General features: G+C 31.9%; 1 protein-coding gene across 5 annotated transcripts; it reads right to left on the reverse strand.

Annotated features, from left to right (window-relative positions):
- Positions 1 to 100: 100 nt before the first annotated feature.
- On the reverse strand, positions 101 to 19853 carry LOC106666609 (tyrosine-protein phosphatase 10D-like). Of its 5 annotated transcripts, none has more exons than XM_014393902.2 (16): positions 19500 to 19853; positions 15931 to 16032; positions 15730 to 15819; positions 10857 to 11177; positions 10038 to 10210; positions 8753 to 8888; positions 8119 to 8388; positions 7869 to 8054; positions 6937 to 7045; positions 6431 to 6657; positions 4578 to 4645; positions 3911 to 4045; positions 3501 to 3623; positions 1911 to 2065; positions 1575 to 1704; positions 930 to 1500 (listed from the first exon to the last, which is right to left on the reverse strand). In XM_014393902.2, exons 2-16 carry the CDS (start codon positions 16010 to 16012, stop codon positions 1429 to 1431), a joined length of 2277 nt encoding a protein of 758 aa, XP_014249388.1. In that variant the 5' UTR covers positions 16013 to 16032; positions 19500 to 19853; the 3' UTR covers positions 930 to 1428. The 5 variants fall into 5 exon arrangements, 4 of the variants coding, with proteins under 4 accessions (XP_014249390.1, XP_014249388.1, XP_014249387.1 ...); XM_014393901.2 differs by lacking the exon at positions 19500 to 19853 and adding an exon at positions 17787 to 18372; XM_014393903.2 differs by lacking the exon at positions 19500 to 19853 and adding an exon at positions 16148 to 16170.
- Positions 19854 to 20724: the final 871 nt, after the last annotated feature.

Genomic DNA, 20724 nt, shown 5'->3' on the forward strand with positions numbered 1-20724 from the left:
GATATGGAAACTGGAAACTAAAGTTGAATAGGCGAATACACCTCAAAGGTTGTTACAAGAAAAAATTTATGTTTATAAAAGTTTATTGGTTTATTTATTAGTCACATTAAATGGCTAGTTTATCATGTTTTGTCAATAATTCCTTTTAAATAATATATAATAATACATATACATAGAGGATGCTTCATGGAACAAAATAATCTGAAATATTGAAATATTTGTATTCTTATAATTGAACAAAATTATATATAATAAATATTACTACAAATCTACAATAAGGTTTGCTTCCTATACTAATACAGTTTGTTTTACAGAACCCAGCATTGTATATCAATTCTTTTACACTTTGATATTGTCGAATTTTTATGGATAAAGCCTCATTTGTCAGTTCAAAATTGGGCATTTTTTGACTACATAGTGTCCAGAGAGCTACCTTCATTATGCTTAACCTTACAAGTATACACTTATTACGATATTATTAATACCATTATTGTAAAAATACATGTTTTTTAATTTCAGAATTATGGAATATGCTGTTGGGTCCTATGTCAAAATTGGACATCAGAATGTTTTTGGAGGATCTTACCTTTGGAAGAAATAAAGAATTTATTAATTATTTTGTTGTTAAATACATCAAATTACCTCTTCTACTTTTACATAACTTTTCTTCAAACAAGCAAACAAGAAATACTTAGAAGGGTCGAAAACGGAAATTTCTTACTGTTACTGGTAATTAAATACCATTTATTTTAGGCCCAAACATTTGTATGTATTTAACTTACAAATCTAATATTATTACAAATATATTATAAAAAAGCAAGTATAAAATCTATATTATTACTATTGATATTAATAAGTTAATGTATTTATATTTTTGCAAGATACAAAGTTTATATTTTCACCTTGGAATGTCTGAATATTTTGTTAAATTTTTGAATGCTTGTTTCAATTTTATAGGAAAATGTTAATTACAAATTATCAGACCACATTATGGATTTTGAAATTTTGGACAAAAAATATAACAACTTTGTTGTCGAAGTGACAGATTCAGGTCAGCTTTTGAAATATTTTTCAGATAATATAACCATCCTTAAGATTTTTTTAAATTTCAGAGTGAAAATTGCACTATTTACATCACTTCGATCATCAAGTAAGTGTTGCACGGAGTGACGATACATCACTACAGTTTTAAATGGCAAAACTTCATCAGAAAATTATAAATAATTGAGCATTTATTATAATTGACATGCATAAATGATGAGTGTTTAAGAAATACAAGACAGAAAACACATCATTTAATCCTTAAATATTAATCGTTCTAATGCATAATACAATTTCTAGCATTTTTAAATTTCAAATGTGGTTTTCCCTGAAAAAAAGAAATGCTCGTCAACTATTTTTAATAAATGTTTAAAAATCTACCCCGTTTCACATAGGATTCCAGTTAGCTCTAGTTTTCTTTAAGTGGCGCAAACATTTATGTAAAAAAATGTATTGTTCCTGTAAGAAGGAAAATATGTATATTTAAATGTTCCAGATCCGTATTGTTGTTTAGAAAAGGGTGAAATATTTACTCTTGTTTGGACCATTCCCATTTTCTGGTTTCTCAGCTTGTAAACAATATCATATATGCTAATAGCAGATGGTTTCATTTTCAACATTTCATAAAGTGCAATAAATGTACCAGTTCTTCCACATCCAGCACTTGAAAAAAATTATAAAACAAAATTTACCGTAATAAAATAAGCGTATTATTTAAACAATTTAAAACACAATTTGTCAACAGTACATACAAATGAAGCAAGCAAGCATGCAATACACATACACGCATGCACACACATGCGCACGTGCACACACACACAACACACACACACACACTGCTTGGGGCTAAAAACCATCAAGGCATTTACCTGCAATGTACTACTAATGGTACAGATCTGTCCAGAGGGTTGATTGATTTTTCAACCAAATCACAGAACTTGAGTATTTCTTTCACCGATGAAGGCACACCAAAATCAGCCCATTCTAAATATTGAAAGTGGGTTATGTTGTGTTTGTCTCCATCCTGAAAAAAATACATAAACTTATATGCAGGGTATCCCAATGAAAATACCCCTGATAACTAACTTACTTTTGGCCCAATTTAGACCGGATTTGTAAAAACTTTGGGTTATAATTAAGGGAACTTAAGATTCACAAACTGAATTTGTCTAGTGTAATTAACTTATTGAAATACCATTATATTTAGTGGTCTGATTGACCAAATTACTTCTTTCAATTAATTAATCTTTTTATGTTAGGTCTTGGTTGAAATGAAAAAGTTAGTGTACGAGTGGGATTGGAACCCACGACCTTCGGTCCGACCCAAACAACAACTAAAGACAACTACCAAAAATAATAATTATAACATTTTTATCAGATAAGCTCTAGCATCTTAACATTAGCCAACCCTAATAAATAATATGGATCGAAGTCACGATAGCTCAAGTGGTTAGAGCAGCGGCGTATTTAGGCATGGGTTCAAATCCCACTCATGACACTGACTTTTTCATTTCAACCAAGACCTAACGTAAAAAGATTAATTTATTGAAATACATTTTTTTTTTTTTTTTTTTTTTTTGGCATTGACCTTTTGTCTTCAGCCATGTTTGAAATACATTTAATTTCCTTCTGTAAGTATTACAAACTGTTACTTTGTGAGATTTCTCACTGCACTGCGGTGTAATGAAATGTTGGTCTGCTGTTCCTCACTTGGTTGGTCCATCAGATGTGCTTCGGTGTTTTACCTTCTTCAGTGGTCTGTATGTTAATAAAATAACACATAGAATCACTGAAGATGATGAAATACCAAAACACATTGGACAGACCAACCCAGCAAGGATAGAAGCCCAAAATGATCGGTAAGGATCAAATAATATTTACTTTGTTTTGAGGATGCATGTATGAGCCTTTGATGATAATTCTTTGGAGCTTAGGATTTTGCGGTTAGGCATTATTTTTCCATGATAATTCTTTGGAGGAAAGATATTGAGGTTAAGGCTTTACTTTTCCATATTTCTTTGGGAGTTAGTGTATTGTGATATATGCCTTTGTTTGAGGTTGAGGTTGAGGTATTATTTTTCCATTTTATTTCTTTGGAGGTTAATGTATTTTTATATTTAAAAAATGAAAGATCAGACCATTTTGAGAGAAAAGAAAATACTCAGTTCCTTTGTCAATCTTTCCAGGAATATATCCACTTCACTAGGACTTTGAAACGATTATTAATAATTTAAAAGGTTAACAAATATGAACATCTACTTACATTTCTGAACCTTATGATTTAAAATGTATTGAATTTTCGACTTGAGAGGAGAACAAAATCTACAACCCGTCCATTCTTTCAAATCGGCCTTATCCCTGATGTTTTTGGGAATTGTGACCATAAAAGTTTTTAAGATAGGTTACAAGCCCCAATACATATATTTAGTTTGTATTTCATCAGTAATTATATTTCTTACCTTAACGAGTACTAAGTCTCTTATGATGAATGTTTTGTATGAGTGCCTTTGAATACAATGTACGCTATAATCACCCAAAAGTTTGCTCATACCTGCTTCTGGGTAGTAAAAATCACATTTTACCTGAAATTATGTCATTCTGAGTATATATCGATGTTTACTTTTTATTGTTATTTAGGAATATGGATATATTATTATTTTCATATATTTCAGACAGCGGCCTGTATTTCAATGATCTGTTCAAGAATATTATGTGCAAATTATTCTATTGGGCATTCCTAGTTAAATAAAATATTTTTCAAAAAATGGAATGTATGTAATATTCTTTGTGAATTAATAATTTTATGCTGAAAATACGTCTACTTACTTTTCCCTTTATGCTCCAATCTTATAGGTGGGAATTCACTTACTTTTTTTTGTTCCACAGTTTTACACAGCATAACGATACTGGAAACATTGCATGAAGCAACCATGGCCCAGAAATCCTTCGCTGTGTTCTCTTTCGGCCCCTGGGTTGCAATATATTTCTGTACATCATCAAAACCCTAAAACAAAATTAATAAAAGGATACATTAAACAAATGTAACATAAAAAAGTAAAGTAATTCATACGGGAGGGCTTAATGTCCAACTTCCAATGGGGTGTCGTGGACAAGGGGTAAAACCACTTTAAATACTTTTTACATTTTTCAATTAAATAACATGGGCTGTGTCAGGATGCGAACTCAAAATGTCTAGTGTGGCAAATATGAATCAGATGCCATAATGACTCGACCACTGTAGTACCCCATGTAGCATAAATTGAATGATGAAACATACAAAGTTCTATTTAATTAAAAATTGGAAAATTTAAAAATTTGACATTTTTTCTTATTATTTTAGATTTGATATCAGCTATTAAAGAATTTTCTCAGGTAATTAAACTTTTATAACTATGTAATTGGGTACATATGTAGCTACCCCAAAAAGATGATCAAATCTTAAATATAAAGATTTTTGGGGGAAAAGTATTTTTTTAGTTTACACAAATCATTAATAGTAAAATAATGAATTGTGAATCACAAAATGAAATAGTTACATTAATATGTGATGCATTGATGTAGTTTTCGGAAGGTTGTCCTGGTAGAAGCACTCTGTTGTAATCAACTGAAAATTAAACACCACCTTAATAAATAATGGCAATAGAAACTGTTTTTAAAAATTGAAACTATTTTTTTTAAATCAAGAGAAAAGGACAAGATTTAAAAAAATCAAATTAAACAAATACTACAATATTAAAAAGGTCACAAAATGATACTTAAATGTTTATACATTAAAAGTATTGGGTTGTCCGGAAAATAATGCAGGATTTTGGTATTAAACAAAAAAAAAGAAACTAGTTACTTTAAAGCAATGTTCTTTAATCAAAATAATTTCCCATACTCTCAATACATTTCTCCCAACGTGTTGGTAACTTATTAATTCCGTCTGAGTAGAATTCAGAATTTTTAGAATTGATAAAGTCAATAAATGCATTTTCCAGTTCCGTTTGATTTTTGAATATTATGTGTTGTAAGTAGTGGTCCAGGTGTCTAAAAAAATGGTAGTCAGTAGGCGAGAGGTCCGGAGAGTAGGGTGGGTGAGGCAAAGTTTCATAGCCAAGCTCCAATAATTTTTGTGACGTTACACGTGACACATGTGGTCGAGCGTTGTCATGCAACAAAATGGGCCCTTTCCGATTGACCAAAGAGGGCTTCATTACTGCCAATTTCTGATGCATGGTATTAATTTGGTTACAGTATGATTCAGCATTGATGGTTTCGCCAGGATTTAAGAAGCTGTAGTGTATTAAACCAAATGAAGCCCACCATACCGTAACCATTACCTTTTTTTGATGAGTTGGGGGCTTTGGAAAATGTATTGGAGCTTCTCCTTTGTCGAGCCACTGTCCAGAACGTCTAGTGTTATCGTAGAGAATCCACTTTTCGTCACATGTAACAATTCTGGCCAGAAATGGGTCATTTTTGTTTCGACAAAGAAGTGATGCACAAACATCAAAGCGCTGATTTTTTTGGCGATCGTTTAATGAGTGTGGAACCCAATTTTCGAGTTTTTTCACTTTTCCAATCGCCTTGAGGTGGTCAGCGACGGTCGTTTTACTGACTTTGAGTTGCTCTGCAAGTTCTCGAACAGTTGTTTTGGGGTTTTCTTCCACCACTGATCGCAGAACATCATCATTAAGAGAGGAAGGCCTTCCACGACCTTCTTCATCTTCAAGGCTGAAATCTCCCTCCCGAAATTTTTTAAACCACCTTTGCACAGTGCACTCATTAACACAACCCTCGCCCCAGACTTGGTTAATGTTTCTAGCCGTTTGGGCTCCGCTTCGGCCGAGTTTAAACTCGTAAAAGAAAATCGTACGAAATTCTCGCTTTGACATTATAAGGATGACTGAATTATTTCCAAGTAGCGGAATGCTACAGAGGTAAACAAACAATATCATTTGGAAGAGGATTAATAAGTGTTGACATTCATACAAATGAGTAATCCTGTAAACGTAAACAGAATATTTTATATAGATTTTTTTTAATGAAAACTTAAAATCCTGCATTATTTTCCGGACAACCCAATACAAAACTTTCATGCTTCAATTTTTCATTTATTGTCTGTTGTTCAGAACCAAAACAAAATGAATACTTTTATTGAGAAAAAGTTAACTACAAACCATAATATTTACATAATGAAAAACATTGTAGCAGATGTTGTTATTTTTTATTTCTATTGTAATGTGTATGATATTTATCATCCTTGATCTACTTGTTCTCATCAAAGAGAAAAACCTCATAACAGTGCGTGGTATACATTGTACAATAAGCATACTTTTGTATGTTCAGTTATTAGAAAACAATGTCAAAAAGTAACTCTCTTGATTTTGTAAAAACAAAATCTTACAAGGAAAAACATTTGCGTATCTATTTTTCTCTTTGTTCTGTTCATCTGTACCACAGGTCGAATGGTGGTGAATTTTTTTAGTATTCTTTTGCAGCTTGTCATATTCTTCGTTTACTGCAGCGATGTCGAAGAGTTGGTGGCTTTCGGGCTGCTCTGTTCCATCTAATTCAGCTGTTACACCATTTAGATCGATATTTAACTTGTTTTGTTTCTTCCTTTCCATTTGCCTATTATCATAAAAATAAATAAATGTACAACAACCTCACGCATAAATGAAAACAAATTTTTAAACATATATTTTTCTCTAGTAACTATGTACATTCTGACTGTGAGAATTACTCTTCATTCATAACATATGAAGACAAGACATCAAACTTATTTTTTTAAAAATGATTTTCAGGTTTTTGTTGAGTCAAAATTTACAGCATGGTCAAAGCCACCAACTTTAGTTTCCCTGTTCTAATAGTTAGAATTATCTCTCTCTTTTCTAGAAACATCTCACTTACCATTGCTTCCGACGTCTTATAACAAAAATATATGAAAATGCAACAATTGATCCAATTACTGTAACTGAACCAACTGCCATCAAAATTGTATATGTATTTTCTTCCGCATCTAAAATTTAAATTAAGCAAAGAGTTAGTGAATTTGTTTAATATTAACTTCATACATTAAATTAGTTAACACTTTGTTCAAACCTGCACCATTTTTTTTAATCTCCCTCCAACACCCATAGTCACCTACAGGTGGCACATTAAAAAATTACACCAAAAAATAAACTAAAAACATTTCGATTCCTGCTATTGTGTTCTCAATGTAGTCCCTTCTTCTATAAGAAAAAAAACCTAGGCTTTCTAGAATAGCCTGAACACATAATATTTCAGTTTTGTCAGTGGTTTCATTCTCAATCATCTCTTTAAGTCATTGATTGACACAAAAATGGAGAGAGAAAGAATTTTAGTCCTGCTTTTTTATTTGGTGTAAAATTTCAACAATTTGGAAGTATTATGAAACAATAATAAGTCAAAATAACCCTTTTGTGTTCTCATAAGAATTAATTGAAATCACATATCACCTGGAAGCATTAGATTAATAATAATGAAGTTTGTAAATAATCAGGATTATCTTCGAGAAAAGACTTATTATCATAGTAGTAATATGTCAACTATTTTACTAGCTGTACTAACAAGTATGTTCCAATACAAAAATTTTGAGGAAAACTCTCAAAAGGAATTTTTTTGTTATTATTATTGTAATTAAATGAAGTATGGTTATAAATTTTAAATGTCATATTTTTTATTTTTGAGCTCCTGTAATGTCCACTTACATCTGTAAATTCTGAATATAGCATTTTTGGGCACTTGCATCTATACTATTAGGCCCATCACTTTTTTCTGACTGAGGGAGTTGGAGGAATAAATAAAACTATGTTAAATACCTGTAATAAAATAGAAGACTTGAGAATCCCTGTACCCCCTGTCTGTAAATGCCCTCAAGATTACTCCATATTTTGTGCTAGGTTTCAATGGTCCATTACAATAAATAGAATTATTCTGCAACTTTTGACATATTTCTCCATCTGCTCCAATAATGTACTTGTAATTTTTATTTGTGCCTTCCAAATCTGAAAGTAAAGTGTTAGCTTTTAGAAGCAATGACAATTTCTAAATCAAAATTTAAAAAATCACTTTTAAACGGATTCCATTTTTTCTTTGTAGCCTGGTACTTTTTGACAATGCTTTCTTCATTCGCCTGTTGCCATGTTTTTTCTTGTGGCCATTGCTTGTTTGCACTGATCCAGCTAGAAGTGCTGTTTATGTAACCCTCCTCACCTACTAACACTGAATAATAAATAATTGTCCCATTTTCAACATTAAATTCAAATAACTGAATGGAAACCCTCGTTGGAGTTTCAGACTCGGGATTCAGTTTCAAATATTTATCTGGTTCAGGTGGTACTGAAAGAAATAATTGAAAATTAGTTTCACACTGATACGGTACAAGTAAACATAATTCACTATATGTAGTTTGGTTGTATACAATCATCCTTGTCTGTCTACCATTGTTTGTTACACACATTTAGATATTTGACCAACTTCAAACAGCCAACCACTGAAGATGATGAAATGACTAAACTTTACTGACAGACCAAAGCAGTGTATGTATCATCAGAAAAATTATAAACAACCAATTACAGGTATAACTATCTTGCTGTATAACTCAACAATACATATACAGTGTGATTTTGTATTTGATATGTATTAATTCATTTTAATTTAATATATTTAATTTTAATGTATATATCACATGTTTTACACTTACTTAAAGATGGACCTCTAAATGAATAATAAGCCAATTCTCCTCCTTTATCAATTTGACGTATAAATGCTTGTATTGTAACTGAATAATCAAAATCTGTTTTTATGTTTCTAACACCCAATTTATAGCTATCCTGCACCTAAAATGTAAATGCAAACAAGTTCTAAATTTTTAGTTAATAAATTGTTAATTTTTCTTTGAATTGATGTTTGTTAGGTGAATGGTAGGTTTTTGTACACACACACACACACACACACACACACACACACACACACACACACACACACACACACATGCATTAAAACAAACAAATTAGTCATACATCAAGTTTTAAATATACTACAATATAATGATGAAACATTAAAATTAAAAATAGACTTTATTCTGGGACTTAAAGACCTTTAAATAATCAATTTACAAGGATTAAGGACACCTGAAGGGCTATAAAAAAATTCTTAATTATTTAAATTTGTGTGCTGTGATTAGTGACCGTTAATCGATATTTATTTCGAAATCGTGAGACTTACGATTGGCACTCTCAACACGACACGCAAGACTGACACAATTACACAGAAGACAAACACTTTGAGCCCTGAAGATGATCTCAATAAAGATCAAAACGTTGGCACGATAAAGAAAATGTTTTTCTGAAACCTACATCACACCAGACCGCATCTCACGATTTCTAAATAATTATTTAAATTTTTCAATTCTTGGTGCCAAGTTGTAAGGACAAAAGGTCATCAGAAAGGGGCTGGCAAATAGAGTATGGAAGGAAAAATCCTTTTTATTTATTTTTCTTTTCATTTTTTTTTTTGGGGGGGGGGGTGGAATAAGCAATTTAAAAATCCTTTCCTTCACTGCGACCTATTATATAGATCTTTTGTGGAACCCCTACAAATTATAACAATGCCATGGAAAGTGCACTTTATCCAAGGAGACTAAGCACTCTCCTCGGTGCCTCTGCACAACTCTTTTGGTATGTGCCTTACCAAAGTGGCTGTCTTTATGTAGGCTAATGCTTCACAAAGATGTATGCCATGTCTGGTTTCTCCTGACAGTGGCATCATGTTTCTGTCTCTGTTTTGCCCATTTCTTTTTAGGTGATAGTTAAGAGGGCAGTGGCCGGTATAGAAGCCAAATCCATAGGTTGGAAACACAGATGAAAATTTATACCAAACATTTAAACATTTATCAATTTTAATATCTTCTGACGACCAAATATAATTTAAAACTGCATGGATATTTTAGAAAAAAGTAATTACTGATGACATAATATAATAAATACCTGAGAAACAATTAAGTCTTCAGTAAATTCATGTCGTTCATGTAGAATTTTATGCCCCACCCCAGAAATGGTAAATTTCACAACATCGCCGTATGAATAACAAGGGTGCAACCAAGAAAAAATCACCCTATCCTCCACAAATTTCAACGTTATATTCCCAACAGGGCTGGGTTCTAAAATCATGAATACATATACATGTAACAAATATAACTCTAGTTTATTTGATATAAAATGTTTTATATTGAACTATTAATAGCAATACAATTACAAAAAATAAAGTAAAACAAATATACAGTAGAATTCGCTTATAAACACAGTTATTGTCCCTTTCTTCATTAATGAACAAAATATTTTTATAAAAGCTATTATCAGGGATATAATGATAATCAAAAAATGTTGACCTAAGTGATTCGAGACAATCAAGCTATCATTAAATAGTCAATAAATAATAATTAATAATAAACAGATAAATCATTATTATCTAATTAAATACATTATGTTTCGTAGTCTGATTGACCAAACTACTTCTTTCAATTAATTATTCTTTTTATGTAAGGTCTTGATTGAAATGAAAGCCGAAGGTAGTGGGTTCGAATCCCACTCGTGACGCTAACTTTTTCATTTCAATCAAGACCTTACATAAAAAGAATAGTTAATTGAAATTATCTAAGTTAGTATTTGTTATTTATCTGAAGTTTTAATAAAATCAGTATTTTTTCTATAGATTTTTTTTCCATTAAAACTTGTTATATTGCTATAAGCATATTCTACCAGAATTTAAACCGACAATATACAGGGGCAGTTGTTTACAATTTTTACCTTTGGATAAAGTTGTAACAATTAATGGATCTGACCAAGGGCCTATAACGTCCGGATATTTGATGGCAATTTTAACTGTGACATCTTGATAAGGTATTAAGCTGTCAATTAAATATTTTGTAACTGAAGTAATTGGTATAATAATAATTTGTGGAGGTCTTGGTGGAATAAAACAGTAAGACGGTAATGGATATTTTGTATTTCCTTCTTCTACATGAATAACGTAACTAGCAAATTCTCCGTACAGCAGGCGCCAATGTAATTCAAATTGAGAATCAGTTATATTAGAAGCATGGAGATCAAATGGTGGATTTATCTCTCCTGAAAACAAAATCAATTGATTAAATTTACTACAAATGTTTTGTTTTAACATGAATATATGTTTGATTGTTTGATTTATATAAGCTCAATTCTGCAGATATACAGAATGGAGCTTATCACTTCTCACTTCTTTATCAATCACCCATTTCAATGTTTTGGCAGTTTGGAGTCAAATCTCAGTTTTATCTGTCCTGTCAGTCAGCTAAGTCATTTCAGCACCCAGCAAATGAAGTTTTTTATACCTAGACACTCTCATTTATTCTTCCATCATACAATTCATTTAAGTAGGTGATGGAGTACTCAATATTTCTCCATCACTCTTTACACATAACTAATACAATATACTAATCTAATTGGGCATTAGCAGTCTCATACTACATATTCACTCTAATAAATACAAATAATTCATACTCAACATAAAATAAGATATCTATCAGTACTATATATAATACAATAGCCCTGTTCCCACCCAAAATCATTCCTGGGTACTCAAAGATGTGCTGCTATGCTCATTCTTACATTTAGTGGCATTCCTAATTTGAGTTTACAGTTATTAGTTAAGCTAAAATACTTTCTCCTTTAAAATAGTTTATTATTTGTTCAGTTTTTAAGACACTACCAAAGTTAGGCTTCAGAAGCTATCAACAAAGTCATTTCATCAGTTGTTGTTTGTTAGTGAAGCAGTCAACATCTTATCTCTTGCTCTCTGAACCCGGCTATTCTATACGATAAGTAGTAGATTGTATCTCAACTTATTTTATTAACTTTGTGTTTTACAACCATTTTGTCCACACTTTTTATTTTTTATTTTCTATAATTTAATACTAATTGCCATTAAATTCTTGTTTCGATAGTGGCCAACATTTATGAGAGGGTTTTCCCTCTCATACTAACAAAATGTCTTTAGATAGTGGGGGCCGCCCCCAAAATCTGGACCTAAAAACTGAACTTATATCTCAGAAAGACAATGTAATTATAACATTCCAAAATATTTTTGAAAATATTGAAGAAAAGAGTAGTAAGATTGTAGTTTCCAATGCGAATAAAAACAAAAGGTTATTAATTGAACCACCTAATTCATACTCTAAAATTTCTTATATAACTAAAGCTGATTTAACGGCTCATAGAGAAGTTGAAAAATTAGAGAGACAAAAGCACCTGAGTGAAAACCGTTTTAGTGCTGATGATAAAGGTCCGTATTTTGTTTTTATTGAAGGAAAGACAGGTAACGTTGGTAAGGCTCATCCTATGTTGCTTGGAAAGTGGTTGTTCCAAAACAATAACAGGTTAAATAATAATAATATTCTGGACANCGTTATACTCTCTTTTACCCGCAATCCCAAAATAATTTCCTCTCTCTCTAAACTTCTATCCCAAAATAGTATAGTAATATAATATAACAAAAGTATACATTTCAATCTTGAAGTTTTGAGACTTGGCCAATATGCTAGACCATAAGGCCAAAAAAAAAAAAGTCATTTCATCCCCTAATGCCTGAAGTTGAAACCTGAACACCCTCACTCTCTCATCTTTATTTATCTCATTTTCTATTTACATATCATCGACTATAGAAGGTGGAGTTTTTGATATTTCTCTCTCTCATTTTACATGTGCAAATAAATACACGTATACAAGTCTGACTGAGGATCAACGGGGTATTTAATATACCACCATTGACAGTCTTATACTACACATTAAGCTAATAAATACATTCTCATGAAACCGATAACACAACTATCACTAAACTCTTGACATATACAACCATAAGATAGACTGTAATATAAATTCAGAAAAGAGGACCTAAAGATTTTCTGCCAGTACTCTAGCACAATTCACATACCAGGTAGTGTTCCGACTTGCTCTCTACACGGAACCAAGGAATGGCACTTTTCAATTAAGTGGAACACCTTGTCATAAAATTGTGACACTGTGCCAAAATATTGCCTTTGTAAGTTGTGAACGTTGATTACTTATATAATTTAAAAAATTCAATTTTAAACAATGAAACTTTTTTGCTTTTTTTACTGTCAAATACTTGAAGCCCGAAAAACAGTTATACTAACAATCTACTTAGCAAAACCCTTGAAAATAAATTTATAAGTTATAAACATGCATTTGGAAGTTTTTGAATTGTACCTTAATTCTAGAATTTTTGACTGTAGTCTCTCTTTTGTTTTACATATTAAAACGATTGTAAATAAAAGTTTAAAGTTGTTTGGCTTCTTAAAGAGAAATAAAATAGAAATTATGAATTTTCATTGTATAAGAGTGCTTTACTTATCTTTAATAAAGCCTATTCTGGAATATAACTCATCAGTTTGGTCACCTTATTTTATAAAATGTGTTCAGAGTGTGCAAAACAGATTTCTCAGGTATGGGGCTTTCAAGTCAGCCTAAATTTGAAATCTGTTTCTTAAAAAGGTCTTAGGTCATTGATGAATGTATGTACTCTAGAAAAACATAGAAAAGTTGGTGATGTTACAGTTTGTTTCAGATTGTTAAATAACCTATTATGTTGTCCGGAAATTTTAGAAAGAATTAAATTGAATATTCTAATAAAAGAACAAGATATAAAAAATTGTTTTCTGTTCTTATTAACAAAATAAACTACATGGTCAACTGAATATAGAATATGCATAGAATATGTACATAGAATATGCTCAGAAGCTAATAATGTTCAGTTGTTATTATGTAATGTTATTATTTTGTGCCATATTGTTTCCACTTCTATTTATTTAAACTGAGGGAGGAGATATAGGCAGATGCCATTTTAGGTATGCCAATTGATGCCACTACTCGAAAGTAAACTTCACCAAGAAGTACAACGTGCTGATACCAGAACGAGAAGAATGGGCCAAGGGAATACCACTAAAGGCAAATTCCTATTGGTATACTGATGGCTCCAAAACCGACAAGGATAACCTTTGGGATGATCCGCAAGACCGAACTGACGGTAAACCTAGGCAAGTATGCCACAGTTTTCAGTCTGAAATCATAGCAATTGAACAATGTGCCAGAGAAATAAAAAGGCTAGGAATACATTCCCGGAAGATGTAGCCTCATGCGAGGCGAAGGCAAAGAGTGTTTGGAAATGCATGGAGGCCCTGATGGAAGTCAGCGACACTAATGACCTGACCCTGGCATGGGTCCCTGGACATTTGGGGCATAGAGGGAACAAAAAGTTTGACACATTGGTCAAAAAGGGAGCCAACATGGACTCTCTGGGCCCAGAACCCTACTGCAGCCTAGCAGCCTGCCACAAAAGAGGATACATCTTAAAATGGATTCTTAATGAGTCCAAAACCTGGTGGAACAATACCACAGGTATGAGGCACGCGAAGAGATTCATAGAAGGACCATCCGCAAAACTTAGGAAAGAACTACCAGAAGGCAACTGCAACCAAACCAGGATTCTGGTTGGACTCCTGGTGGGGCACTGCCACTTAAGAAAGCACATGCACGGATAGGAGTACAGACAGAAGAAACACCGTGCAGATACTGCCAGGAAGAGGAGGAGACTGCAGAGCACATTTTATGTTTCTGCGAAGGACTATGTAGGTGCAGGTTCTTGCAACTAGGATAAGAAAAACCACAAGCAAGATCCTACACCAAGGAACCTCTGGCAAAGCTGTGGAGGCTGGTTAATAGCCTGAAGCTGGCCAGTGAGCTATAAATAACAGAGGAGCACAATAGATCTATTTAGGTCGAGGTGCAGTAGGCCTTGTGGCCGCTTCTCTTATCCCTATCTCTATCTATTTATTTATTACGCTTTAATAATAATTATCCTTAACAATTATTGACCCTGTGGGTAGGGAAGCAACGATATCCTGCGATATCCTGGGCATCTTCCTTAAGGGGGATACTAGCGACCCAGCCAGATAATGAGGTGGGTGAACTCATTGATGTAGAGACGCTATGGCCAACACATTGGGGAGTGACAACCCTTCGGGGTGAAAGTCCGAATAATAATTATCATATTTTTTTCTTGAAAAACAGATAATGACTAACCAGGTCTGCAGTTGGCGTAAATAAATTAATGTAAGATGTATTGCAATGATTGTGACACAAGAGCCAAAACATTGCCTTCATAAGTTGTGAATGTTGATATTCCTTCTATATATGTGGAAAAAATATTAATATAATATTTATTGTGGAGTTTTTAAGCAAATTTCAGATGGTGTAGGTTTTCTGTAAAAATTTTATTTTAGAAAAAAAGATCACCTTATTGGATCTGTCTACTAGGGTTTAGATGTCACTCAAATGGGTTTCGGTTTCTGCCATCTTCAGTGAGGAACTTCTCAAATTGGCATGGAACCAACACAATAAAAATATAGAACGTAATAATGGACAATAAGAAGAAAAAAAATGAGATGAAGACATCAAAATAATAAAACTGTCTAAATAAGAAATCAAGAAAAAAAGGACAATTTAATTAATCTGAAGTTTATCAAAACACAGTTAGCATTGAATTAATCTAGTTGCAATTGACCCAGCACTGTTGATGAATGGATTAAAGACTCAAAGTTGAAGACTAATCACAATGTGTACATACCTTTTTCCGGTTCAGTTTTATATTTTAAGTATGTATGGTCATCATGGTCTAAACAAAATTGATTTACATCTCCCACTACAAAATTTTCATCTATAAAAATAAACATTCATATTAATTAAATTCAAAAACAAAAAATCAAATAAAACACTAAGGGTTTCAATATTGTCAATAAAAAATATATTTGTTGTGAACATCAAATACCTTCATCGACGTCGACGTCAGTTGAAAAGACAAGGATTTGTGTGTAAATTAGTATTAAGAAGCTATACAAAATTTTTATCATAGTTGTTCACCTTCCCTCATCTATAAAAGAAAGCAAAAATAGTTACATTGTCATTTTGAAATGTCTTCCTTTTTCATGCAAGTTGAGCGAGTGTATTTTTTGTTGTTATTTATCATTTCGTAACTAATAACTAACCACTAATGTAAGGTAAAATAATAAATATTTTCCTTCTGTCTCTTTGAAACTCGGAACTACACTGACAGGCAAAAAATTCCGCCCACTTGTAATATAACTTGATTTGTATTATTAATCAAAGTTTCATGTTTTTTAACGTTAGTAATTGAGTATTTTTCTAAAAAAGTAAAAAAATGTAAATTGCTAAAGAAAATGAAAAATAAAAAAATAAAATTAAAAATTAAAAAAATACAGACAAAATTTGTTTTAATTTTGTTTTAGATTTTTAATTAACATTTCAATATTGCATACCAATTTACAGCCATCTGTAAAAAGTACAGCAGACCAATCGTCCAAAAACAAATGGCTGTGTTCTTGAGCAAATACGAGCGGTGCAACTCTGTGTGTTCTGGTCAAGTCTGATCCTCTTAAGGGGCGAAAAGCCATCAGTCCATACTGATTTAATCTTCTTCAAGCAGTGCGTTCAGAAACCTCAAACTTCTTGGAGCTGATGAATCGCTTCAACAACCGTAAGGTGCCGGTTTCGCAAACTTCTCAAAGCCAAAAAACAGTCATCTAGTGGTTCTGTTACCCTAGGGCGTCCAGAACCGGGCCTTCTATGGTAGGACCCAGTTTCTCAAAAAGTCTAACGGTACTTCGCAGTATTTCATAGGGAACTTCGATGGCAGTAGCCTCATATCTGATGGAATGTCCATCATCAATAAGTGCCACACTACGCACAACACACACAGCACTAAGTGACATTTTTAAGTTTAAAAATTGAAATTAAGAAAACAAAGATGAAAACAAAACAGTTTATTAATTCAGAATTCAAATGAGAATAAACATTTTAAATTCCGTAAAAATTGAACGTTGAAAAATCCTTTATCCTTGTTTTGGATTAAGGATTAAGTGTGGTTACATCTAATTGATATTCCCAATTTAAAACATAGCATAAACAAATATTTATTGATAAAAACAATGAGGACAAATTAAGGGCAGAATTTTCTATTATCAAGAAAGTGAAAAAAAAAATCAGTTGGGTGGATTTTTTTGCCTGTCAGTATATTTTATAATAGTAAAGACGTTCTTGTTCAAGTACAGGAAAAACTTGTTATTACACTTAGATCAAAACTAGAATTTTCAAATTGTAAAAGTGAGCGCACTTTTGTTATATTTTATTCAATTTTTGTTCAAATTTCTTCTCAGTTTGCACGGACAAGGAAAAAAAAGATTAGCCTTGATTGATCTAAAAAAAATCAATCTGTAAACCACGCCGTTTTCTATGTGCAAAACTTTTGGTGGATCTCTCCTAGAAAACACACTTAAAAATATTAATAATAAATACTTAAAAAATAAACATTTTGTTAGCAACTGGTATTATCGACAAATGGCAGCCAATTTATGGAATAACCAGTAGCCAATTTTTCTAATGCGTAAAACATAAATTATCAACGTTTATGGAAAATCAAATGGAATTTCGAGGAGGGGTGGTTTATCAGTTGAAGGGGTTGATCATTACTATATAAAATTTTTCGTCTTCCGTTGTCTCCACTTTTTTTTTTTAATATATATTTCAGGCGACGGGCTATTTCCATGTGCAATCGGCATAATTCCCATGTAAAAAAAAGGGGGCAAAAGGTTAAAAATTTGTATCTACCTTATCACGATTGAAATAATTTATATAAGAAATTAGTTGGACATCACAGTAATCAAGACCAATGACAGTACGAATTGTTCAGTTATACTGCCCAGGTGTCGTATTATGGAGAGATTATCTACAAAAGTTGTTGATAAATCTTATCGATCTGACAGGAAAAGAGCAAACAAATCCTTCTTAAATCAGTTTAACAGATATTAATCTTTTAATGGACGAGCTCGCACGTTATCAACTACGTCCGATTTTTTCTTGGGTCAATTGGCATCTCCATTGTGTCAAATTCGGGGCCGAACATTTTTTTCGTAGCATTTTGTCTTTTGATAGAACGATTTTTCGCATATTTTGTCTTCTTTATACATTGAAAAGTTTGCATCGGCAGGAACAAATGGTAGCAATACTGCCTGAAATGGGCCAAGTCCTATATTCTTTCCATTTGTGCCCAGCCAGATCTGAAGAGGTTCTTTCACACTGGCCATTGAATTTGCCTTAGATGAGGTCTGCTAGATTAAACCTGCAGTTTAGCCATCTATGATCATCCGTGTAATTATATATTGAAAAGATCAGTGGTAAGGCAGATTTAAAATAAAGAAAAATACTCAGTTCCTTCGTCATGCTTTCAAGGAATATATCCTTTCATCTGATAGACTAATCATTAGAAATAGTTTCAAAGTCCTGATGGCGGAAGGATAATATATTCCTCGAAAGCTTGAAGGAACTCAGTGTTTTTCTTTCTTTCAAATTTGCCTTATCCTGGTCTTTTTTATATGTAACTATAATAGGAAGACTGATATCAATCACATCAAACAATTATTACCGACTTACAATATAAATCATAACTAGGTACAAAGACAAACTGTCAACTGACATTATAAGCTCCAGCTATTTCTTGAGTCAGAATTAGAGATGATATAGCCATTATGTAACCATGAGATTTTTTTGTGTGGCAGGGTGATCATCCTGTAAATTGGTCACTACCAATCATTTTGGTCTGCCTATCCTTGCTGGGTAGGTCTGTCAGGCGCATTTAGTGTTGTGTCAATTCCATAATAGGGAGAGGCAAGACAACAAATCCAGCTATGCAAGCCATTAAATTAACATTAACAAACTGTTATTAAGTAATTCTAAATGTTTTACTATCACTTTTTCTTACAAAAAATCTCCTATTTTCCACTCTTATACCAATCACAGCTTGTTAACCAGATTAACTTGTATTAGAGATCTTGGCATCATCTTTGATAATAATCTTACCTTTAAGCTACATTTACAAGAAATCAACAATCGCTCCTTTAAAATGCTTGGCTTCATCATCCAAAGTACCTATCAGTCCAAAAATCCTTCTTGCTATGTCTATCTATATAATTCACTTGCTCGACCTATTCTTGAGTATGCCTCAATCATCTGGAATCAACACTACTACACACTCTGATATAAAACTTCTTCAAACTGTTCAAAATAAATTCCTTCATACATTATATTTCAAATTAAACTATCATGATAAAGATTATATGGAGATCGTGAGATGCAGTCTGGTGTGACGTAGGTTTAGAAAAACATTTTCTTTATCATGCCAATGTTTCAATCTTTATTGAGATCATCTTCAGGGCCTGGGATTTATAAACACTGTTTAAATTATACAAATACATGTAGGATGTAAAAAAAATGAATTTATACAATGCTAGAAATTTTAGACTTAATCAAAATATTTGTACTCACTCAAAGTGTTTGTTTTCTGTGTAGATGTGTCATTATTGTATTATGACACACAATAATGACACATCTCATGATCCCATTTTCCCATTTTAGAATGCCATTCAGTTGTTTAATCACCACATTAGAAAATACTAAGTAACTCAATATAAAATGTAGAGCGACAAGTTATTCGCACTCTCTGGTTTAAAATTATAGAACATCCTTGGATACGATGTACAAACTTATTATAGAATCCACAGAACTGCAGCCACTAAACATAAGACAACAAAATAATGACCTGACATTTTCTTACAGACTCTTAAATAATATGATCAAATGTCCACAGTTAATCAATTTGTTAAATTTCCATGTTCCATAGTGTAATACCAGGCAAAAAATATTATTTTCAAAATCTAAGTATAATACAAATTATTTAAAATTTAGTACCATTCCTTGACTCATGGAAACAAATAATAAACTTCCTTTACATTGTGACACTTTTTACCATTCCTTAAGTCGATTTAAACTTTTTTTTTAAATTGGTAAGTTTTAGTTAGTGGTTAAAATTGGTCAAGCGGACCACGAAAACTAGTGATTTTTTAAAAACATTGATCATGACAATTGCGTTTGATTTGTTTATATATTTCTGTTGTTTTCCTTAAATTTTTATCATTCCTTGTCACATCCTTTGTATTTGTTTATATATTTCTTTGTTTAATTGTTTAATTAAATTGTTATCATTCCTTCTTGCTTCTTTTATTTTTTTATACACATGTGTATTGTGACACAATACTTACAATATTTTATTTCTGTTTGTTATGTTGAATACATCCATCTTTTTAATTATTGTTATATGTTTCAATTATTCATTATTACTTATGCATAGTTTAAACTCTTACAGAACTTGTAACTCATATAAATAAATAAATATTGTTAGAATTCAGAGTCACAGTTTGGAAAAAGGAGCCCTTCAATGAATGAAGTGAGAGAAATATTACATAGGGAAAACTATTGGGTTGTCCGGAAAATAATGCAGGATTTTGGTATTAAACAAAAAAAAAGAAACTAGTTACTTTAAAGCAATGTTCTTTAATCAAAATAATNGGATTAATAAGTGTTGACATTCATACAAATGAGTAATCCTGTAAACGTAAACAGAATATTTTATATAGATTTTTTTAAATGAAAACTTAAAATCCTGCATTATTTTCCGGACAACCCAATAGTTGGCTTTATGTAATTTTCTTAT

The sequence above is a fragment of the Cimex lectularius genome, unplaced genomic scaffold (genome assembly GCF_000648675.2).
Source record: "Cimex lectularius strain Harlan isolate CLEC.00 unplaced genomic scaffold, Clec_2.1 scaffold173, whole genome shotgun sequence".
Lineage (NCBI taxonomy): Eukaryota > Metazoa > Arthropoda > Insecta > Hemiptera > Cimicidae > Cimex > Cimex lectularius.

Coding starts and splice junctions, on each gene's coding strand:
- LOC106666609 (XM_014393902.2), bottom strand. CDS start 16,012: ATGATAAAAATTTTGTATAGCTTCTTAATACTAATTTACACACAAATC. Junction 8,889..10,037: donor AAGACTTAATTGTTTCTCAG/GTATTTATTATA, acceptor TTTACATTTTAG/GTGCAGGATAGCTATAAATT. Junction 1,705..1,910: donor CCATTAGTAGTACATTGCAG/GTAAATGCCTTG, acceptor ATTTTTTTCAAG/TGCTGGATGTGGAAGAACTG.